Here is a 24385-nt window from a genome sequence, read left to right on the forward strand (position 1 = left end):
TAACAGTAAGTGCAATCAAACATAGAAACCTCAACGAAAATGCAGAATAGAAATAGATGGAAAACTAAGTATTCCTTCCTAACAGCAAGTAAATAATTTAAACAACAGATCTATGACCAAGTATTACAACACTTACGTGCTGCTGTCCGTCTCTTCTGGTGAAAATTCGGCTTTTGCTTGGTGATTGTGGTCCCAACTGCCATGAGATCATTTACAAGATCCTCCCGTGTAGTTTGGGGCTGATCCCTCACCTTTCTCATGATCATCCTTACCCCATGAGGCAAGATCTCGCAAGGAGCTCCAGACCAAAGCCGATTGATGGTTATTTGGTATTTCTTCCATTTCCAAATAATGTCTCCTTCTTGCCAAGCTTCTTGCTGATGGTCTTGTAGCCCATTCCAGCCTTGTGTAGGTCTACAATCTTGTCCCTGATGTCCTTTGACAGCTCTTTGGTCTTGCCCATGGTAGTGGAGAGGCTGGGATGGAAGATACAGATTATATGGACAGGAGTCTTGTATACACACAGCGAGCTGAAATTAGTAGTATCTTCTCAAAGTGACAGGACTAATCTGTGTTCCACATGTGCACATAACCAATCTGTGGGAGCCAAAATTCCTACTGGTTGGTAGGGGACCAAATACTTATTTGACTTACTAAAATGTAAATCTTTTTTTTTTGAAATTTGTATCCTGCTTTTTTATGGATTTTTTGTTTGATATTCTGTCTCTATCATTTAAAATAAACCTACCATAAAAATGATAAACCCTTCTTTTTTTTTAAGTGGGCAAACTTACAAAATCAGCAGGGGATCAAATAATTATTTTCCCACTGTACATGTATTTACATGTCTATATTTATATTCATATAAATTATATTATAAATAAATATATTTCATATATAAACATAACATATTTTATATATATATATATATATATATATATATACATGCATGTATGTGTATTTATATATACATAATATATGTATGTGTGCTGTCTATATTTATTATGTAAACAAAAGCGGGAGAAGCCGAATATTCACCAGCCGAATATTCACCAGAAGAGACGGACGGCAGCTCGTAAGTGTTGCGATACTTAGTCATAGATCTGTTGTTTAAATTATTTACCTGCTGTTGGGAAGGAATACTTTCGTTTCCTTCTATTTCTATTCTGCATTTTCGTTGAGGTTTCGTTGTTTGATTGCACTTTCTGTTAATTATAATAATTTGCACCTCGGCTAAGAAGGAACCTGGATCATTTTCAGTGCTCCTTGCTAGCGAAGTGTTAGTTTCGTCTTGAGTTATTTGCACAAGGCTATTGGCTGGGCCAATCAGAAGCCGACCACAGCGACTGTAAAAGTATTTAAACTGCCTGTTCGCTATTACAAGTCGGGAGAAGCGAATATTCACCAGAAGAGACGGACGGCAGCTCGTAAGTGTTGCGATACTTAGTCATAGATCTGTTGTTTAAATTATTTACCTGCTGTTGGGAAGGAATACTTTCGTTTCCTTCTATTTCTATTCTGCATTTTCGTTGAGGTTTCGTTGTTTGATTGCACTTTCTGTTAATTATAATAATTTGCACCTCGGCTAAGAAGGAACCTGGATCATTTTCAGTGCTCCTTGCTAGCGAAGTGTTAGTTTCGTCTTGAGTTATTTGCACAAGGCTATTGGCTGGGCCAATCAGAAGCCGCCACAGCGACTGTAAAAGTATTTAAACTGCCTGTTCGCTATTACAAGTCGGGAGAAGCGAATATTCACCAGAAGAGACGGACGGCAGCTCGTAAGTGTTGCGATACTTAGTCATAGATCTGTTGTTTAAATTATTTACCTGCTGTTGGGAAGGAATACTTCGTTTCCTTCTATTTCTATTCTGCATTTTCGTTGAGGTTTCGTTGTTTGATTGCACTTTCTGTTAATTATAATAATTTGCACCTCGGCTAGAAGGAACCTGGATCATTTTCAGTGCTCCTTGCTAGCGAAGTGTTAGTTTCGTCTTGAGTTATTTGCACAAGGCTATTGGCTGGGCCAATCAGAAGCCGGCCACAGCTGTTTTCACGGTAGTGTGTTAGGCTGTATTTATCAGAGGTCCGAGCGCTGGCGGAAGCATCAGCGGAAGCGTTCAAGCCTCCTCGTGTGAAGACAGACGAGGGTAAAGACCATCGACTTTTCCTGCGCGACTTTAACCGAGCAACGACTCCGGCGACACACTTAAGTATCTTTTCTTTTTCCCCTTCCCTTACACACTCTCCGTTTCCATCCTCTTTCCTGCCACCTCTATCATGTGTTTCCAAACTATTCCGGTTCTCTCTCAACCACGCTCTAACGTCCCATGAGCGGCAACGTAATCCTGCTAACCTCGCCTTATCTCTACCTCCTTCACTACACCTCTTTCCTTCTCTGTGGGTCTCTGGAATTGTCAGTCAGCTGTCAACAAAGCTGACTTCATTTCTGCTTTTTCTTTAAAATCCACGCTCAGCATCTTGGGCTTGACTGAGACCTGGATTCGTCCAGAAGACTCAGCAACCCCAGCTGCTCTCTACTAATCTCTCTTTCTCTCACACCCCCGGCAAGTTGGCGGGGTGGAGGCACTGGTCTGCTCATTTCTAACAATTGGAAATACTCAACCCGCTCTTCCCTATGCAATTACAACTCATTTGAATCTCATGCCATTACTGTATCAGCTCCGATAAAACTCCAGATCGTGGTCATTTACCGTCCCCTAGCCAAATTCTAGCCACCTTCCTAGAGGAGCTGGACGGGCTGCTGTCCTCTTCGTGGAGGATGGCACTCCACTCCTAGTCTTTGGTGATTTCAACATTCACCTAGACAAGCCTTATGCTACAGACTTCCATGCACTCCTAGCTTCGTTTGATCTCAAACGCCTTACCACTACTAGCACGCACAAATCAGGCAACCAACTTGACTTAATTTACACACGCAATTGTACTGCAGATAACATTCTGGTACAACCGCTACATACTTGGACCATTTCTTCATTACATTTACATTACACTTTGCTTCTCCTGTGCCACCAACCCCCCTACCAGTTACTTTTAGACGAAACCTGCGCTCCCTTTCTCCTTCCCATCTTTCCTCTGTGGTATCCTCCTCTCTTCCTTCACCCACCCATTTCTCATCTCTGGATGTAAACGCAGCTACTGAGACTTTATGCTCTACCTTAACCTCTTGTCTAGACGACATTTGTCCTCTCTCCTCTAGGCCCGCACGGGCTGCTCCTTCCAACCCCTGGTTATCCGAGGTTCTTCGTGAACATCGGACTACACTCAAGCGGCAGAGAGAAAATGGCGCAAATCAAACGATCTGTCGGACCTCAGTAGGTACCAGTCTATGCTCACATCCTTCTCTGCTAAAGTCCACACTGCCAAATCCTCACATTTCCGCAACAAGATCGACAGCGCTCCAGACATGCGTAATCTCTTCAGAACATTTAATTCCTCCTCTGTCCCCTCCACCTCCTCCCTCCACCTCTATTACAGCTGATGACTTTGCCACTTTCTTTACAGACAAAACTAGATCAATCAGTGGTCAGTTTTCACCTCCACGCACACAGGACCCTCACCCTACCACATCCACTGCTAAAACTCCCATCTTTTCTTTCTGTCCACTCACTGAAGCTGAAGTATCCAAGCTTCTCCTCTCCAACCATCCTACAACATGTCCTCTTGACCCAATCCCTCACACCTTCTCCAAGCAATCTCACCCACACTCTTACCTGCACTCACACACATCATCAACACATCCCTACTCACAGGTAACTTCCCCATTGCGTTCAAGCAGGCTCGGGTAACCCCACTGCTCAAAAAACCTACATTAAACACTTCTCTTATAGAAAACTACAGACCTGTCTCTCTCCTTCCGTTCATAGCGAAAACACTTGAACGAGTTGTCTTCAACCAAGTCTCACTGTTTCTTTCACAGAACGACAAACTGGATGCTAAACAGTCAGGTTTCAGGAGGGGCCATTCAACTGAGACTGCGCTTCTCTCGGTCACTGAAGCCCTGCGAATTGCAAAAGCCCATTCCAAATCATCAGTCCTCATTCTGCTGGACCTATCTGCCGCTTTTGACACTGTCAATCATCAGATACTCCTGTCCACCCTCTCATCACTGGGCATCTCTGGCATTCCACTTCGCTGGTTTGAATCCTATCTCACTGGTAGGTCTTTCAGGGTGGCCTGGGAGGTGAGGTATCCAAAGCACATACACTGGTCACTGGGGTTCCTCAGGGATCAGTTCTTGGACCCTCCTCTTCTCCACATACACTACATCACTGGGTCCCATCATACAGGCACATGGATTCTCATACCATTGCTACGCTGATGACACACAGCTCTACCTCTCTTTTCAACCAGATGATCCAACGGTAACTGCAAGGATCTCAGGTTGCCTGGCGGACATCTCGGCATGGATGAAAGAACATCACCTGCAGCTCAACCTGGCAAAGACTGAGCTTCTTGTCCTCCCTGCCACTCCGACTCTACAGCATGACTTCACGATCCAGTTAGGTTCATCAACAATAACCCCATCAACGGTCAGAAATCTTGGTGTAATCTTTGATGATCAGCTGACCTTCAAAGACCACATTACAAAACTGCTCGATCTTGCAGGTTTGCACTATATAACATCAGAAAGATCAGGCCCTTTCTGACAGAGCATGCTGCACAACTTCTTGTCCAGGCCCTTGTCATTTCTAGGCTGGACTATTGCAATGCTCTTCTGGCTGGACTTCCGTCTAATACAGTCAAACCTCTACAAATGATTCAGAATGCAGCGGCACGACTGGTCTTCAACGAGCCCAAAAGAGCCCATGTTACACCTCTCTTTATCTCCCTGCACTGGCTACCAATCACGGCTCGCATCAAGTTCAAGACACTGATGCTTGCATATAGAACAACCACTGGCTCAGCACCCGTTTACTTGCACTCTCTATTAACAAACTACATCCCCTCCAGAAATCTGAGATCTGCTAGTGAGCGACGCCTCGTGATACCATCACAGAGAGGCGCAAAATCACTCTCTAGATCATTCTCATTCACCATTCCTGGCTGGTGGAACGATCTTCCCACCTCTATCCGGAATGCTGGATCCCTGTCAATCTTCAAGCAACAACTGAAAACTCATCTCTTTCGACAGCACTTGACTTCATCCTAAACTTAAAAAAAAAAAAAAAAAATTATCTTTACTTATTCCTTCCTTTGGTAGTTTGTATTTATTTGAACAATGTCTGAGACTTGGTGTTGCAAGCACTTCGTATGTCTGATTGCCTCTTCAAGATTAATCGCTCGATGTATTCCCCAATTGTAAGTCGCTTTGGATAAAAGCGTCTGCTAAATGACTAAATGTAAATGTAAAATGTAAAACTTTTATTTTGGATGTGATTAATCGCAAATAATTGTTTGACAGCACTAATTTCAACTTAATTTTTCATTTGATCATCACATTAAACGTACATTTTAATTCAAATTTTTATTTTACATATTCATTAAAACATTATTTAGTATTTACCGTTATTTAAAACCCTTTAGAGAGTCCCTATAGTGATAAGAGAAACATGAATATTTGTGAATATGTCCTGATATGTAGTGCTTTAGTCTGGTGCTTCCATCTCAATAATTTTAGTGCTATTGGTTGAAAAATATTTATGATGGAGCAGATAGTTAGATATACTAGATCAAATTACAGCGGTGCTAGTAACAGTGCAGCATTTATGTGAGGATTTAGCTAATTAATATGGAATCATTTAGTGTTTACGTGATGCATTCCACTTTTATATTCTTTGTCAAATTGATTCTTACGGTGGATGATCAATGTGTGCTGAACGCAGTTTGAGATGCTGACTGTGAGCCCTTCATGGGCGGCTCAGGGTCAGATGTATGTGATGGCTCAAGGCAAGCGGGGATGATTTGTTGGGTCATTGTGTCTAGCGGCTGCTCGTGAATCAGCCGCTGGAGATGAAAGGTCATGCGTTTGCTCTGTTCCAGGTGTGATGAAGGCTTCGCCGGCTCAGACTGCCAGCCGGTCAACACTCTGGCCTCCAGTGTGCTCTCAGACTTCGAGTCACAAGAAACCCTGATGTCAGCGTGGCAGGAGGTGACCGGAGGCGAGATCGTGCTGCCCGACCAGGGCTGCGGGGTGGTTTCCTCCGGGTCCTCTCTGTACTTCAGTAAGGTACGATAACAGCCATGATGCAGGGTTTCAGCTGGACTCTTTCTGCTTGTTTCTGCTTGTTTTGCTTCTCCAGTCTCTCTTTCGTAAAGGAAGTCTGTATTGTGATTTTTGCTAAACGTTATTTAGTTTTCTGATGAGGCAAACACTTCAACAAATGTGAGGCACAGTACAAACAACACTACAGTACATTTAAATATACAGAAATAAGTAGACACAAAATAATGTAAGAATATATGAATATATGAATTCCTAGAAAATAAATGAGTGAAAGTGAATGAATGAATGAATGATTGAACGAAAGAAAATATCACAAAAATATAATAGAGTGCATAGGAGCAGTATAAATTGATCATATTCCTTGATCTAATACAGGCTTCCATATTTTCCAAAATAAATGTAACTTGTCAACATCTGTATTCTTGTATGCTTGTATATTAATGTGAAATCATCAACATAAAAGATTCCTTTATATTTGGTTCTGATCCCCCAGTGTCCTTTTCATTTTTTTAACTCACAAGCCCTGTTCTTGAACTGCAGTGTTCTGATGAAAACAAAATCTGAGTGAAACAAAATCTAGTGTGAATCTGGAGTATGAACCCATTTCATCATGATGTAAAGCGAAACACTAGATGACATTGTTGTCTGTGATCGCTGATATTATGTCACAGAGGCAGTGTACTGTAACTCTCGTTGGTCATCAGGCTGGGCTGCGGCAGCTGGTCAGCTGGGATCTGGACACAGAGTGGGCGGAGTTTGTGCAGTTCTACCTGCGGATGGGTGGAGATGGGGCAGAGTGTAACCAGGCCGACAGCAGAGAGGAGGGGCTTCTGCTGCAATACAGCAATGACGGCGGAATCAGCTGGGGTCTGATAGCAGAGATGTACTTCACTGACTTCACCAAACCACGGTGAGAGCACCGCAGAACAACTCAGTCAATAATGCTCTGTTTGTTTAAGATTTTTACTTTAAATATGAGGAATTCCAGGATCAAACTACATGTAATCCATCCAAACAATTCTTTCTCTCTTTTTTTTTTTGGCTGGAGTCATTTGAAAGTAAATGAGCGGGCATTACGCAATGCCAAACCACAGCTCTTTAATGCAACACAACTGGCAATAGAAAACGCCTATTTAAACTAAGGATCTATTCATGCAGAACAAGTTCTGGTGTTTAAAACAAGCGTGTGATGCAGAGGAATGGAAGTAGGAATGAACTCAGGGATCTTGAGTTGCTTATTTAAAAGCTGAACATCTTTTCAAAGAGCAGTGCAACCAAGCCAAGCCAAGTCACCCTTATTTATATAGCTCTTTTTACGGTATGGAAAGGAAAGGAAAGGACGTGTGGCGTCCCATACTTGGAATTTGTGCTCTGCATTTAACCCATCCAAGTGCACACACACAACAGTGAGAAGCGAACACACACACGTACAGAGCAGTGGGCAGCCAATGCTGCAGCACCCCGGGAGCAGTTGGGGGTTCAGTGCCTTGCTCAAGGATCTCACCTCAGTCGTGGTATTGAGAGTACTGGACATTCACTGCCCCCACCTACAATCCCTGCCAGACCTGAGACTGGAACCCACAACCTTCAGGTTACAAGTCCGACTCTCTATCCATTAGGCCACAACTGCATTTTACAATGCAGATTGCGTCAAAGCAGCTTTATAGTATTAAATAGGGAAATAGTGTGCCATTCTCCTCTGGTCAGATGAACCAGCAGTTTAATTCTAGGCTGCAACAAAGTCAGATTGTGTAAAGGACTCATCTGGTTCCCGTAGTCTTGTCCCGATAGACGTCTAGGAGACAAGCTCTGGGGCTCATCTTGTTGTCCTGGTCTCCGCTGACATTCAGGGCTGTAAAGGTCATCTCTAGGTGCTGATGCACCATCTGATCTTGATACAAACTTGATCTGGTGGCTACAGTGACCTCAGAATAAGAACAAAAGAGACTAATATTAGCGTAGATGCCATTCTTCTAAAGAGAATGTGGGCAAAGAAAGACAAGTGTGTTGGTTAATCAGTTGAAAGTAGGACATCTGAGTTCTATTTGTTTGGTTTATGATGGTAAAAGTAAGTAGGGGGTAAAGTATTGGAATAGTTAGGTGTTTTGGAAGGTTTATTTTCGCTTAGTGCAGAAGAGTTTGAACAAAGCTTGAGAATGTTTGTTTTTAAATTCCTTGTTTTTATTGTTTTTTTAATGACTATTTTACTTCCTTTTATGTAAAGCACTTTGAATTACCACTGTGTATGAAATGTGCTATATAAATAAACTTGCCTTGCCTTGTATTACGGAGCGAACGAGACGTGAGACGTATGGATCCACATGCAAGGCTTTATTTACAAAGGCAAGGTCAAGAAACAGGCAAGGGTCAGATAACACAGGTAAATCACAGACAAGGCAAAGAATATTCCTAGGGCTAGCGTGGGTCTACGATCAGCGAACAATATCCAGAGGGCTTGACATGAGGGGTAATCCAATAACACGAGCAATAGTCCAGGCGAGGTGCAAACAGAGTCCGAAACAGCAGGCAAAGGGTTAATCCAAGATACACAGGCAGAAGATGAGGAAACAGACAACAAGGCAACATGAAATGACTAGACTTAGACTAGAACTGAAATTAGGAATGGAAACTTGGAATGGCTCCGTAGTGTAGCTATCGCTAGAAGAGTGATATACGCTAAACAATACTTGGCGATCTGAAAGAGGAAAACCAAGGTTTATAAAGCATGTCTGATTGGATTCAGCTGTGTGTGTGTGTAATCAGTGCATTCAGCTGTGTGTGTGTAATGTGTGCAATGGATGATGAGAACTGTAGTCCGGAGTGACATGTAACAGTCTGTGTGGTGTGAGAGTCAATATGATGGAGAGTGGGTGACCTCTGGTGGTGAGTGAACTGAAGTTCATAGACTGGATTCGTGACACCTTGCCTTGCCTTGCCTAACAATCCAGCCAGGTTAAAGAGATGGGTCTTTAATCTAGATTTAAACTGACAGAGTGTGTCTGCCTCCCGAACAATGTTAAGTAGATTGTTCCAGAGTTTGGGAGCTAAATAGGAAAAGGATCTGCCGCCCGCAGTTGATTTTGATATTCTAGGTATCAAACGGCCAGAGTTTTGGGAACGCAGCGGACGTGGAGGACTATAATGCAATAAGAGCTCGCTCAAGTACTGAGGTGCTAAACCATTCAGGGCTTTATAAGCAATTAGCAAGTTTTTAAAATGTATACAATGTTTAATAGGAAGCCAGTGCAATGTTGACAGAACCGGGCTAATATGATCATATTTCCTGGTTCTAGTAAGAACTGTAGCTGCTGCATTTTGGACCATCTGGAGTTTGTTTAAGCGTGCAGAACAACCACCCAATAAAGCATTACAATACTCTAACCTTGAGGTCATGAACGCATGAATTAACATTTCTGAATTTGACATTGAGGGCATAGGTTGTAATTTAGATATATTTTTGAGATGGAAAAATGCAGTTTTACAAATGTTAGAAACGTGGCTTTTGAAGGAGAGATTGCTATCAAACCTAGGTTCCTAACTGATGACGAAGAATTAACAGAGCAGCCATCAAGTGTTAGACAGTGTCCTAGGTTATTACATGCAGAGTTTTTTGGTCCTATAAATAAGACCTTTTTTTCAGAATTTAACAGTAAGAAATTACTAGTCATGCAGTCATGCAGTGGAATGTAATAACACATTCTGTGTGACCCGGCCAAAATAATGATTTAAATACTGCAGCTGTGAGTGTCACGTCCACCGTAAAGATATTTAGCATCTTTATGCGAATGTATTCTGAGTGTTTGTGACTGTATGATGTTGTTTGGCTCAGGTTTGTTCATTATGAACTCCCTCTGGCCTCTAAAACACCCTGTACGCGTTTCCGCTGGTGGCAGCCGCTGCACTCGGGCGAGGGCTACGATCAGTGGGCCATCGATGATGTGATCATCCTGTCTGAGCGAGAGAAGCACATCATCCCCATGGCTGATCCGACACTGCCTCAGGTGAGACAGACACAAGCGGATTCTGAAGCAGCGCTCGTAAAGATACAACAGAGCTCTGATTCTCCTATGCTTCACATCTCCCTGCAGAACTTCTACGAGAAACCGGCTTTCGATCATCCGCTCAACCAGATGAGCGTGTGGCTGATGCTGGGAAATGAAGGAATGGACAAGGACCGTAACGGGAGTTTCTGCGCTCCCACTCCCTCTGCCATAGTGTTCGGCCGGTCGGACGGGGACCGGATGGCAGTGACTCGAGACCTGGCGCTCCGTCCCGGATACACACTGCAGTTCAAGGTACTGATGTAAGGCTGCACGGAGGAATTCTTCTTTTTCATAAGTGTGAAATACTTTGTAAAGCTCTCAACTGATTAAAAAATGCAATTACATTAATTATATAATAAACTGATTAATTAACCCAATTAATTGCAAATATAATTTTGCTAAGAGAAGCCCCCAAATCATCAAATACTGGCACACAACATGCCTTCATATGAAGTTTTTTCTGTGCTGCTTTTTAACATTGGCAAATTCAAATTGACTGAATTTAAAGTTGAATCCATTTTCTAAATGCATGTTATAGACCTTATTGTGAACAAGCAATCCATTTTTTAATGGTCCCCATCATTTTTCATCAGAATGTCATAGCTAGATCTTCTCTCTGGTGACATGTGCAGGATTTCTTCAATCATTTAGTGCTCTTAAACTCCGCCCCTCAAGCTTATGCACATCTGCATACACTTTTGAGTGCCACGCCAACCAAGTTCTGTCCTAATTTAATTTTTTTTTCATTTTTGATAATCCATTATACTTGGATATACGTCACAATATGGAAGATACAATCTGTCACTGCTTTATTTTTATTGCAGCTTTAATTGACGGTGTAAAAATACGTCAGACGGTCGTCTTTGTTTGCGTGTGGTTTGAAGCGTGTCACATGCCGCATCAGCATCATCTGCTGACTGCAGACTCACAATAATAGCGCTTTGCATCTGCTGCAAACTTAAATCACTCTTGTAGGAAAATTCCTTACGTATGGGTCAGGCGAATGATTTTATCGTAATGAATGTTTGTCTCAGTGTGTCATTTCTGCAGTGTAGAAATGCACTGAAGATAGTCTAGCAAGAACTGAAACGTTTGTGTGTGTGTGTGTACCTGGTATTTATCACATTATGGGGACCAAATGTCCCCACAAAGATAGTAATGCCAGTAAATTTTGACCTTGTGGGGACATTTTTTAGGTCCCCATGAGGAAACAAGTTTATAAATCATACAGAATTAAGTTTTTTGAAAATCTAAAAATGCAGAAAGTTTCCTGTAAGGTGTAGGGTTGGTGTAGGGTGATAGGAAATACAGTTTGTACAGTATAAAAACCATTACGACTATGGAATGTCCCCATAATACATGGAAACACAACACAACTCTTTTTATTTTAATTGATTGGCACATATTTTTTTCATATTTCTACAGTGTAGACAGCGCAGTAACTGTATGCTGTTTCTCCTTCAGCTGAACATCGGCTGCGAGTCGGTCTTTAGTGCGTCGGCACCCGTGCTGCTCCAGTATTCTCATGACGCGGGCCGGACATGGGCTCTGGTGCGGGAGGGCTGTTACCCAGCATCCGCTGGGGCCACGAGCTGCGAGGGCAGTGGGCGTGAACTCAGAGAGCCCACTGTGTACCACACGGGAGACTATGAGCGCTGGACCAGAATCACGGTCGTACTGCCGCGGATCGTGGCCGCCAGGTAACTGGACCCTGGGACTGTTTTGAGAACAGGGTCCAAACATGGACTCATACTGTCAGAGACATGGATATATTTTTAAAGAACAGTTATTTTAAATATTTTTCGGAAGATTTTCTAAATGCTTTATAGGCATTTCACACATTTTCATACTATAGAATACTGTTCCATTATTAATGAATAACTACACAAGAACACAATAGTAACGCAATATTAGCACTCTAGTAACTACTAGTATCTATCAAGAAACTGATTAATGAATTAGTAAGTAAAAATGCTTAGTCGAATGTGGAAGTTCACTATTAGCTAATCAGTAACTACTATTTTTTCATACCTCCCTAAGAACTACTAAGAACTACTGTATACAGATTCATAATTAATATGAATAATTCGTAATGTATAATTAATTCTAAAGTGAAGGTCATGGTAACCCACTAGTAATGACTCAAGTATTACCAAATTCTTCAGAGGGAAATACTAATTATTTGGATCAGTATTCTAAAGTGAAGATCGTGATAACTCTCTAGTAATTACTGAAGTCATTGTAAACTTTTGTGGTTTTTGTAAGGTCCTGGTTAGTAATTCATTTAGCTAGATTTGGCAACACTTAAATCATTACTAGTGGGTTACTGTGATCTTCACTTTAGAATACTGATCCAAATAATTAGTAGTTTCTTCAGAAGGATGTAGAAACACTTGAGTCATTACTATCCAAAACCTCACATATGTGACCCTGGATCACAAAATCAGTCTTAAGTGTCAATGTTTCAAATTGCTTTTCAAATAAGCTTTCCATTGATGTATGGTTTGTTAGGATAGGACAATATTTGGCCGAGATACAACTATTTGAAAATCTGGAATCTGAGGGTGCAAAAAAATCAATATGTTGAGAAAATTACCTTTAAAGTTGTCCAACTGAAGTTCTTAGCAATGCATATTACTAATCAAAACTATGGTAAGAAATTTACAAAATATCTTCATGGAACATGATCTTTACTTATTGTCCTAATGATTTTTGGCATAAAAGAAAAATTTATCATTTTGACCCATACAATGTATTGTTGGCTATTGCTACAAATATACCCCAGCGACTTAAGACTGGTTTTGTGGTCCAGGATCACATATATCATTACGTTCATTATGCATAATTCATATTAATTATGAACATGTATGCAGTAGTTCTTAGGAGTTCTCCAGAATATATGAAAAAAATAGCAGTTACTGATTAGCTAATAGTGAACTACCAGTTTCAACTGAGCACTATTACAGAGTTTCTTGTTAGGTAATAGTAGTTACTACAATGTTAATAGTTATTTATAGTTAATTAGTCATTTGTTCCTGTGTAGTTATTCATTAACAATGGAACAGTATTCTGTTACAAGCATTTCTTTACGCCTCAGGCAAATATCCCAGGGGTTGATATTTTATTTTTCAAGATAATGATTATGATAATGATTATAGCCTCAGTTTTGATGAGCTCCTGTGTGTGATCTCTATATTCCCGTGTCATTTTCAGCAAGACACGCTTCCGCTGGTTCCAGGAGAGCAGTGTCTATCGGGACGCCCCTGCGTTTGCGCTGGATGGCGTCTACATCTCTGAGCCCTGTCCCAATCACTGTGGCGGTCACGGAGACTGTATCTCAGGCGTCTGCTTCTGCGATATGGGATACACAGGTAACACTCATTTACCCTGTGTTCGTCTTCATTCAGATGCGTTCTTGCTGAGCTCAACGAGTGGGTGTTACTAACGTTATCCTGGGATTGGTGCGTGTATAGTATTTTTTGGTTGATATGGTAATATTGCACAAGTTCCTTTAGCACTGCACATGCTGAATGTCTCTTTGTCTCTATTTTGGTGAGGCACCACCAGTGTTGGGGGAAGTTACTTTTACAATATTGCATTACTCCCCCAAAAATGTAACTAATTACATTACTTAGTTACTTTTTATAGAAAAAAAAATGTGTTATCTTACTTTTGAGTTAATTTTTAAATCTGGGCAGGGCTTGCTTTTTTGTTTTTAATATAAAAAAAGTGTTTATTTTACAAATGTAAAAGCCCTTTCGCACCAAAAGTGAAATGAATACGCCTCAGGCTGAATGAAATGTAAATTCAGAGGGCCGAGCTCAAGCAAATTGCATGAAGAATATGATGAAAGATGAAGAAAGTTCAATACTATTCAGGAATAACAAAAATGAAACACAAATGTGTCATTTATGCTTATTAGTATGGTTGAACTGGATCATCGAAGGTCAGTGACAATGACATTGTTTAGTAAATTGGGATTAAATACATAAATGATATTGTCTTATTTAACATATTTAATTATTGCAGGTTTGTATATTATTCTGAGTTTGCATTTGGCTGTTTTTATTGATTTTGAGGAATACTGAATGTGTTTTAGTGCAGGTGAGATGAGTAAATAATGTTGATATTTAGTCTAGAACTACAGTAAGATCATGTTCTTACTCCTGATTTCTCTCAACATGGCAACACCAGAGCTGTCACTCAATACATGAGAAACACAGGAGCTGGAGTTACTTATTTGAAAAAGTAACTCAGACATTTCCTTCTAAATTAAAAAGTAATGCGTTACTTTACTAGTTACTTGAAAAAAGTAATCTGATTGCGTAACTCGCGTTACTTGTAATGTGTCACCCCCAGCACTGGGCACCACTATATGTGATGTTATAGTTTGTCTACATGTTCATAAATGTATGGTTATGTTTGTGTTTGCGGGGGTCAGTGGAGGTGGACCGGTCCAGCTGTGTCCCATCTGCTCCGAGTCCCACTGAACTGGTGGAGGATTTCGAGGGGAAGCTGAGCCCGCTGTGGCAGAGCCTGAGCGGAGGACAGATTGGAGACGGCTGCGGGAGCATCAGCGAAGGTAAAGCGCTGTACTTCAGCAGCCTGGGCAGACGAGAGGCTCGCACCACGCCGCTGGACACCACCAACACCCGGTCAGTGCCACAACACTGCTGGACGCTCTCAAACAACGAGGCTTTAGACCTCCATGCGACGCCAACCGTGTGTTTCACATTCACTGCTTGTGTTTGTTTTCTCCCTAACTCATGTATAACACTCTGTCATCTTCTGTTTTCTTCTTCTGCACAGTTTGGTTCAGTTCTACATTCGTATCGGAGGGAAAAACATGGGCTCCACCTGCACTCGGCCCCGCTCCCGAAACGAAGGTGAATGTTGTGGAGATCAGAAACTGCTGATCTGCAGTACATTGTAAAAAATATCTACTGTAAAATTTTCAGTAAAAAAACGACAGCTGTGGTTGTCAGAATTTTACTGTAAAAAATATGGTAGCAACATTTTAGATTTTACAGATTTAATGCTGCATTTCATTAACTGATATAATGTTAATATACCAAGCTATTAAAGTACTGAAATCTGTTTAGTACCTTTGTAGTACACTGATAACCACTAAAAGCAGGTGGTGATGAGATAGTCACATAATGAACCAAACATCATCACAAATGGCTTTTCCACAAGCTGAGAAAGAAAATACTAATATATATAGAAGGCGCACAATGTCATTCACACAAATACTACACACCCTAAATATGTTAACACACATGAAACTGAAATAATGCAACAAACATTAATTTAACAACATTAGATGTTACATACAACCCTAATGAACATAACTGGTAACAAAAAACTAAGAAGAAACATAGTTATTTCAACAAAAAAACATCAAATGTAAAATGTAACACTGGGAACTCTGAGATTGTCCATTTATGTTTTTTCACTGTAAACTTACCATTAACCAATTAATAGGTTTTTACTGTAGCATTTTACAGTCTTTTACTGTTAAAATCTCAATCATGTTTTTACAGTATAGGTCACATGGACTGGACTGAAATATTGTCATCCCTTTTATGTCATTTGACGTCTATGTAAATCACATCAGCTTGAGCAGCTGGATGAGATGATCATGTACCAAAAATACTGCAGCTTGTTCCTTTTTCTCATTTTCTCAGTAATTCAGCAATTATTCCTTGCTTATGTTTGACAGGTGTGATTGTCCAGTTTTCCATAAACAATGGTGTTCAGTGGCAGCTCCTGCGAGAGCTCGACTTTAGCTCGTTCCTGGAGCCTCAGGTGGTGACGATCGAACTCCCGCCCGCGGCCAAGACGCCTCACACCGTGTTCCGCTGGTGGCAGCCGCAGCAGGGTGAGAACAGACCAGCGTCATCACAACACAGTACCTGTAGGACACAAACAAGACCTCATATGTTCCTTTGTCTCAGGTAAACACTCGGCCCAGTGGGGTCTGGATAACATTCTGATCGGAATGAACGACAGCGCTAGAAGTGGGTTCTTCGACACATTTGATGGCATGTCTCCATTGAGACACAACTGGTATCGAGTCGTAGGTGGAGAAGTGACTGCAGACTGTCTGAGCCGAGACTCAGTGTTAAACTTCAACTCCGAGGTCATGGACAGTGAGTTAATCTCCAACACAACCATAACGTCATGTTCATCACAGACATTTATATGTGCATTTTCATCTGGAAAATGAGGGGTTTACTCATCTGCAATATGTTGCTACAACATTTTATGATGTGCGTGATGTCAAAGGAGTGTGAATTGGCTCCTTAGAACATGTTTATCAGATGTGTGTACACAATAATGTATTTAAATACAGAATTTAGATAACGTAACTTGACAGTGTGTACAAAGGTTGGCACAATACTAAGACTTCATTAAGGGGCAGTTTGTATTTGCATACAGTGGTGGCCAAAATGATTAGAATGCTAGTATTTTCAGCAGCTACAAAAATGGTTTTGAATCAGTTATTATCTTTTCCTGTAGTGTGTCAGTAGGAAATATCAGTTTACATTTCCAAACATTCATTTTGCCATTAATTGTAATAATCCAGTGAGATTTTTGAGCTCCACACAGAGATGTGATCATCAGTCTGTCTGGAATGACATGAAGAAACAGAACAAACTGAGACAGACTAAATCCAGAAGAACTGTGTCTCAAGACGCTTCAAGAAAGCTACCTGCAAAGCTACAGTACTGTTAAAAGTTTGAGGCACTTGTGTAAAAATGCTGTAAAATGAGGATGCTGTCAAAAATAATGTCATAAATAGATGTTCTTTATCAATTAACTTCTATTAACTAAACGAAATCAACATTTGTTGTGAGCATCCTTTGTGTTTAAAGCAGCTTTTGTCCTCGCTGCACTTGAGCAGAGTTTCTCGGGAGCTTTGCAGGAGCTTTCTTGAAGCGTCTTGGAGACAGAGTTCTTCTGGATTTAGTCTGTCTCAGTTTGTTCTGTTTCTTCATGTCATTCCAGACAGACTGGATGAAAAAGTCACCCCTTCAGAAGTGAATGAATCACACTTGCATCACAGAATCTGTATGATCTGAATGCAGCTGGGTTTAAGGTGATGAATGCTCTCTCTCTAGAGAGGCCGCGTTACGCTGAGAGCTGGGACTTCGAGGTGTCTGGATCTTCATTCCTGCAGTTCGATCTGAGCATGGGCTGCAGTAAGGCTGCGTCTCCGGCCCATGGCGTCCATCTGGAGTTCTCCACAGACTGCGGGAGACATTGGACGCTCATCACTCCCGAGTGTGTGCCTCCGGCCATCGGCTGCTCCGGATACACGCAGCGGTCCGTGTACAGCGCTCCTCAGTTCCTGCAGTGGAGGAGAGTCACCGTCTACCTGCCCAGTGCTGCCATGTAGGACCCGCTCCCTCTCTTACACAGATGATGCTGTGACTGTGTCTCAGATGATTTATACATGCATTTCAGTATCACAATAAACATTTGTAAAACAAATTTTTTTTTAAAGTACCGTGGCAGCAACAGTGATGGTATTAAATGATAATTCTGTGGTACATTAGCATGTACCATGATATTTTACATTTTACTTATATGCCTTGGTACGTGTCCAACGATAATCAGTGCATCTACTAACATCACATAAGCAAAATGTGTTAAGACAAAGTGATGGCAAAAATAGCAGTAAACTGCAAAGCACAAACCTTTTTAAATCACCTTGATTTATTTTAATTCTCTCCTCTCATAAATACTGCGTCTAAAAGAGAAACTCCTACGAATGGAAATACAATAAGATCAGCTGCAAAAATAACTGCGTCCACACATTTTCATCGCTAATGTTTCACTGCGTGTCTTTAGTAAATCCTGACATTAATTTACCATGGGTTTCATCAAAAATGTTCTATGGTTTTTAATGGCGTTTTTCAGTTCCTTAGAGAAATAAGGTGTGTGGTAAACACAAATTGCACACATTCACACTTTGAACTTATTAAAAACATACGTTTTTGAAAATGGACATGTAACAAAGTCAATGATCAGGAAGGAAGAGGACGAGGTCGGCTTGACTGTTACTGGCGTTTATTTAGCTTTTCGCACACAAACAAAAAGTCGCGCTACCAGCGCTCAATATAACACAATGCATACGCAATATAAAGTTGGGCTCTCCAGAGCAACAATGGGTTCCAAGCCCGCACAGTCACCAGCCACCAGCCACCAGTCAGCAGTCTGTCTCTCCCCCTCAGCTTGTCCTTTCCAGGTTCCTTTATGCAGTCTCTCCACGCCACTTACTGGAACAAGACACAGGTGTTTGTCATTTGCACTTGACCCACTTACTCACCGCTCGTCTTCCAACTCTCTCTCCCGCTGCAGACCTCGCTGAACCTCGCCACATACCCCCACCGCCCAACTCAGGCTGGGGAGCCGTCCGGCATGCAGCCCCACCTTCCCCCCCATTTCTGGAGAGGAAGTCAGCCACAACAATCTGTACACCCGGTCTGCGGACCACCTGGAACTTAAAAGGCTGCAAAGCCAGATACCAACGAGTGATCCGCACATTGGTATCCTTCATGTGGTGGAGCCACTACAGAGGGGCGTGGTCCGAACAGAGAGTGAATTCCCATCCCAGGAGATTGTATCGGAGGGTGAGGATGACCCACCTGATAGCCAAACACTCATTCTCTATGGTGCTGTTCTTAGTCTTTCTCTTCGAGAGCTTGCGACTAATGTACAGGCCGTTCCTCCCCCTCTATCTCCTGGGACAGGACTACACCCAGCCCCCTGTCCGATGCATCAGTCTGCAACAAGAAGGGGAGAGAAAAGTCAGGAGAATGTAATAGCACTCCGCCACACAGAGCAGCCTTTACCTGGGTAAAAGCCTGCTGACACAGCTCCGTCCACTGGACCGGATCTGGTGCTTCCTTTTTAGTGATATCAGTCAGTAGGCTGGTCAGGTCCGAATAATTAGGCACAAACCTTCTATAGTATCCCGCCAGCCCCAGGAACTGTCTTACCTCCTCTTTGGTCTTAGGTGTCGGACAAGTTGCAACGGCTGCAGTCTTATTAATTTGGGGACGCACTTGTCCGTGACCCACGTGGAAACCCAGCTACCTGACCTCCACACGCCCAACCACACACTTCCTCGGGTTGGCCGTGTGTCCGGCCACCCTCAGTGCTCTCAAAACAGCCCATATGCCGCTGCCAGTCATTGCTATAGATGATGATGTCATCCAGGTAGGCAGCGGCATATGCAGCATGGGGCCGGATAATACGGTCCATGAGTCGCTGAAAAGTAGACGGCGCCCCGAACAAGCCGAACGGAAGCGTAACGAATTGGTGTAATCCAAATGGCGTTGTGAAGGCTGTCTTTTCTTTAGATACCGGCGATAAGGGGATCTGCCAATATCCTTTTGTCAAATCCAGTGTCGAATAAAAACGAGCTGTGCCCAGCCGATCAAGCAATTCGTCAACTCGCGGCATTGGATACGCGTCGAATTTCGACACAGCATTTGCTTTGCAGTAATCCACACAGAATCGGACCGAGCCGTCCGTTTTAGGAACTAAGACTGTCGGGCTCGCCCAATCACTGTTGGATTCTTCTATTACCCCCATTTCGAGCATCGCCTCAAATTCAGTCTGAACCACTTTTTTCTTGTGTTCAGGTAAACGATACGGCCGACTGCATACTACTACGCCTGGCTCGGTCTCAATATGATGCTGAATGAGAATCGTTCGACCAGGTAGGGGTGAGAACACATCAGCAAATTCTGCTTGCAACTTGGCCACATCAGTGAGCTGGGAGGGCGAGAGATAATCCGCTCCCGGGGCCAGAGCGAGAGATTGTGTTTTGGTGCTCACTTCTGGCCCGAGATCATCTTCTCCACTCACCACCATCACCAGCATCACTGACTCTGCCTCGCTCCATTTCTTTAGGAGGTTGAGGTGATAAATTTGATGTGCACCACTCCTATCTGTTCGTACAACCTCATAATCGAGATCTCCAACTTGCCGTGTGACCTCAAACGGTCCTTGCCACTTCACAAGTAATTTGGAACTCGAAGTTGGGAGTAATACAAGCACTTTATCTCCCCGTGAAAATTTTCGCAAATTGGTTCCCCTGTTGTATAGCCGGCTTTGTCTGTCCTGAGCCTGTAACAAATTCTCCCTAGACAGCCGCCCCAAAGTTTGGAGTTTTGTTCTCAGGTCCATTACATACTGAATTTCATTTTTACTCTGAGAAGGTCCGTCCTCCCAAGTTTCTCTCAGGACGTCAAGAACCCCTCGGGGATGACGTCCATAAAGAAGCACGAAGGGAGAAAACCCCATGGAGGCTTGCGGGACCTCCCGCACAGCGAACTAGAGGGGTTCCAACCACTTATCCCAATTTTTATCTTCATGAACGAACTTACGAATCATGGTTTTTAACGTGCGATTAAATCGTTCCACCAGTCCGTCCGTTTGTGGGTGATAGACGCTGGTGCGAATTGATTTAATGCCCAATAATTCGTACAGTTCGCGTAATGTACGTGACATAAACACCGTGCCTTGATCAGTGAGGATCTCTTTCGGGATCCCCACTCGGGAGATTAAGCGAAACAGCGCGACCGCAACACTCTTGGTAGAAATGCTGCGGAGCGCCACTGCCTCGGGATATCGTGTTGCATAGTCCACCAGAACTAATGCAAAGCGATGCCCTCTCGCTGATCGCTCTAATGGCCCGATGAGGTCCATCCCAATTCATTCCCCCCCTTCCCTGCTTTTTCTTTCCCCAAGAGACATCCGCACATAAACATCCCAATAATTCACTAAAAGCAGGCCAATTATTTCCAAGAATTAGCGGATGTCGGTGGTGCGGGTTAACTGCGACCTCTACACTATGATTTTGTACCCTAAATTGGACAACAGCGGACATTAAAGGATATTTCACCACGTCCCCGTGCACACATCGTATCTGAACCATGCGGCTTGTATCCAATGCCTCGGGCCGAATCAGGCTTTGATGGATACATACTGAGTCCACCAGAGCTTGATAGGTAACCCCCTTAATACTCACAGGTATTTGGTACCAGCCAGCCTGACCGGGGGCAGCCTGCGGTGCATCCGGGACCCGGATCATTGTCCCCACCTCCATCATGGGACACCTGTCAATAAAATGCTCCAGGTCCCCGCAACGCCAACAGGCCGGCCCAGACCTCCCTGCTGCCCTAGTGGTTAAGTGAGTGGCGGTGCCCCTGGGCAGAGCTCTCGGACCAGCAGCGTAATCCTGCCTGGTCCCACCCCGCCTTCGGGACAGCTGGAAGGGGTTCGCCGACCCCAGGGCACGCCACTATATGATAGTCCCACTCTGCAGTCTTCCTTGGCAGACGAGTGATGAACTGCTCCAGTACCTTCCGGTCGATGATGTGCTCAACGTCGCTTCCCTCAGCCAGCAGCTATTTGCGGCATGAGTCCCGGAGCTGTTGTGCCATCACGAAGGGTCAACCACTCTCGCCCAGGACCAGTGAACGGAACCGCTGGCGATGTTGCTCTGGGCTTCGGCCGACCCGCTGGAGGATGACTCTTTTAAGATCGTCGAAGACCAGGAGGTTCTGCACGGGCAGTTGCTGAACAGCCACCTGCGCTTCCCCTGACAACAGCGGTATCAGACGCACCGGGCATTGCTTTCGTGGCCACCCACCGGTTTCTTCTGTTTTCTAAAAGAGATCTAAGAAGGCTTCGGGATCATCCTGAGCCCATATCTTGTTTAGCAGCAGGTGGGTGGGTGGGGTCTGCCGAGCTGCTGTTTCTGCCCGAACCTCCCGGTCCATGCAGCTCCAGAACGTCTCGCAGTCCTCCTGTTGCGCCTAGATGATGGCCTGGAAGCGATGCTCCTGGTCACTCCGCATATCCAGTAGCGCCTGATGTTGTTCTTGATGGAGGACCGCAAGGGATGAGATGACATCCACAAATGGTGTACTTGTTGGAGTTTGCATGATGGCAGCGTCTCCCTCCTGCTTCCTTCCCGGGTTTCGGCAGCAGTGTAACAAAGTCAATGATCAGGAAGGAAGAGGACGAGATCGGCTTGACTGTTACTGGCGTTTATTTAGCTTTTCGCACACAAACAAAAAGTCGCGCTACCAGTGCTCAATATAACACAATGCATACGCAATATAAAGTTGGGCTCTCCAGAGCAACAATGGGTTCCAAGCCCGCACAGTCACCAGTCACCAGCCACCAGCCACCAGTCAGTAGTCTGTCTCTCCCCCCTCAACTTCTTCTTTCCAGGTCCCTTTATGCGGTCTCTCCACGCCACTTACTGGAACAAGACACAGGTGTTTATCATTTGCACTTGACCCACTTACTCACCGCTCGTCTCCCAACTCTCTCTCCTGCTGCAGACCTCGCTGAACCACACCCCCCTTGCCACAGGACATAACTGCTTCAAAATGTGTGTTTTCAGTATAGGTGTGTATGATTTACATTGTAGAGTAAAACATCTAAAAATCATGAAGTTATGTTTACCACAGACCTTGTTTTTCTCATAAACAGAACAAAACCCATTATAAAACCTCACAGGAAAATCTGGAAGAAATCTTCTGAGTTTTGGCATCAAAGCTGCAGCACTCTATTTAAATGTTTTATTAACAAAGTTCGGGAGGAGCACGTTCAGATAATTAACCTAATTAACACGAGAGGAGCACAATCACTAATCAACCCAGTTAACAAGAAACTTACAACTATTCCTGTCCTAACCTGTAGGGGGGGTACTCTGGGTTCGGGACAAAGTTCCGAGCTCGGAGCCCTCCCCTCGGACAGCACGCCAAATAAGCATAAACTTTATTCTACTGATTATATGTAAGTGTGAACTCGTGAATGTAAGTTTGCATGTTTGAATGTTGTTCCCAATCCTGTAGTTCACCCAGAACGCGGTTCCGCTGGATCCAGCCTCACTTCGCTCCTGGAGCTGATGGCTGGGCACTGGACAGTGTGCTGCTGACGCCCGGCTGCCCGTGGATGTGCTCCGGTCATGGACTGTGTGACAGCGGACACTGTGTGTGAGTGTGGACACCAACTGCTCTAGCTCCTGATAGCTTCATATGCCTCTCATGCTCCTCAGAGATCCTGCAGTCACGCTGGTTTTTCTCTCGTTCAGCTGTGATAAGGGCTTCGGTGGGCCGCACTGTGTGCCTCTAGTCGCTTTGCCGTCCGTTCTGAAGGAAGATTTCAATGAGAACCTGAGAGCTGATGTCTGGCCGGAGGTGTATGGGGCAGAGAGAGGCACGCTGAGCGGAGAGCCTCTGAAATCAGGAACGGCCCTCATCTTTAAAGGAGTGAGTATTGCAGTGAAACAGCAGTGATCTTCCAGTAGCGAATTGCTGCACTGCCTTATGCATCAAATCGTCTATCGTCATCATCACAGCAGGTTTTTTTATTAACAATATCAGAAAGAAACAGATAAACATTAGAAAAAGAACATATGGGGGGATACAGTACAAATTAAAAGGTAATTAAATAAGTAAAGTCTGATAATACTCTGAAGAGAGCTAGTTGACAGAGTTGCAAAGTTATAGTTAGTAGAATGTCTAAAGTGGGCTCTCGAAATAAAGTGTTAACATTTCATGTAATTATACGTTGGTTTTGCAAGTATAACTGCATAATAAACTTTCATAGAACTTTTCTGTAATGGAGTTTTATGAGTAAATGAAAATAAATCAGTTTCTCTATTTTCCTGACTTTGTCTGGATATCTGCTGTGTTCCTGCAGGAAGGGCTGCGTATGCTGGTCTCTGCAGATTTAGACTGCACAAACACCATGTACATCCAGTTTTCATTCAAGTTCATAACGAAGGGTGAGTCTGACGGGAAGCGTGTTGTATCTCCAGCTTTTCTGCTTGTCTTCTGTTAGCTGATGGGAATTAACGCATTGCTTGTAAACACATTATTTTCTGTGTGTTTTACTCGCAGGCGTACCTGAGCGCTCTCACTCCGTGCTGCTGCAGTATTCGGTGAATGGGGGGATCAGCTGGCTGCTTATAGATGAGTTTTATTTCCCCACTTCCACAGACACGCTGTTTGTTCACATGTCTTTGCCTCCCAGCGCACAGACGAACGCTACGCGCTTCAGATTGTGGCAGCCGTATAACAGTGGTAAGAAAACACAGTCCTTCAAACTTACCCACATTCAC

At 43.4% G+C, this 24385-nt stretch overlaps 1 protein-coding gene across 11 annotated transcripts in view; it reads left to right on the forward strand.

Moving 5' to 3' along the window:
- The window catches only part of reln (reelin), a 139977-nt gene that overhangs the window by 80651 nt on the left and 34941 nt on the right, over positions 1-24385 (forward strand). For all 11 annotated transcript variants that reach the window (XM_058751184.1, XM_058751182.1, XM_058751176.1 and 8 more), the window contains exons 24-38: positions 6001-6187; positions 6889-7094; positions 10014-10185; positions 10273-10479; positions 11692-11927; positions 13441-13598; positions 14669-14882; positions 15037-15113; positions 15950-16108; positions 16185-16379; positions 17352-17625; positions 23115-23255; positions 23354-23531; positions 23965-24049; positions 24165-24347. In XM_058751184.1, coding sequence (XP_058607167.1) covers positions 6001-6187; positions 6889-7094; positions 10014-10185; positions 10273-10479; positions 11692-11927; positions 13441-13598; positions 14669-14882; positions 15037-15113; positions 15950-16108; positions 16185-16379; positions 17352-17625; positions 23115-23255; positions 23354-23531; positions 23965-24049; positions 24165-24347 — 2672 coding nt within the window. The remainder of the gene's footprint in view (positions 1-6000; positions 6188-6888; positions 7095-10013; positions 10186-10272; positions 10480-11691; positions 11928-13440; positions 13599-14668; positions 14883-15036; positions 15114-15949; positions 16109-16184; positions 16380-17351; positions 17626-23114; positions 23256-23353; positions 23532-23964; positions 24050-24164; positions 24348-24385) is intronic.

Source organism: Onychostoma macrolepis, chromosome 18 (assembly GCF_012432095.1).
Source record: "Onychostoma macrolepis isolate SWU-2019 chromosome 18, ASM1243209v1, whole genome shotgun sequence".
NCBI classification, from domain to species: domain Eukaryota; kingdom Metazoa; phylum Chordata; class Actinopteri; order Cypriniformes; family Cyprinidae; genus Onychostoma; species Onychostoma macrolepis.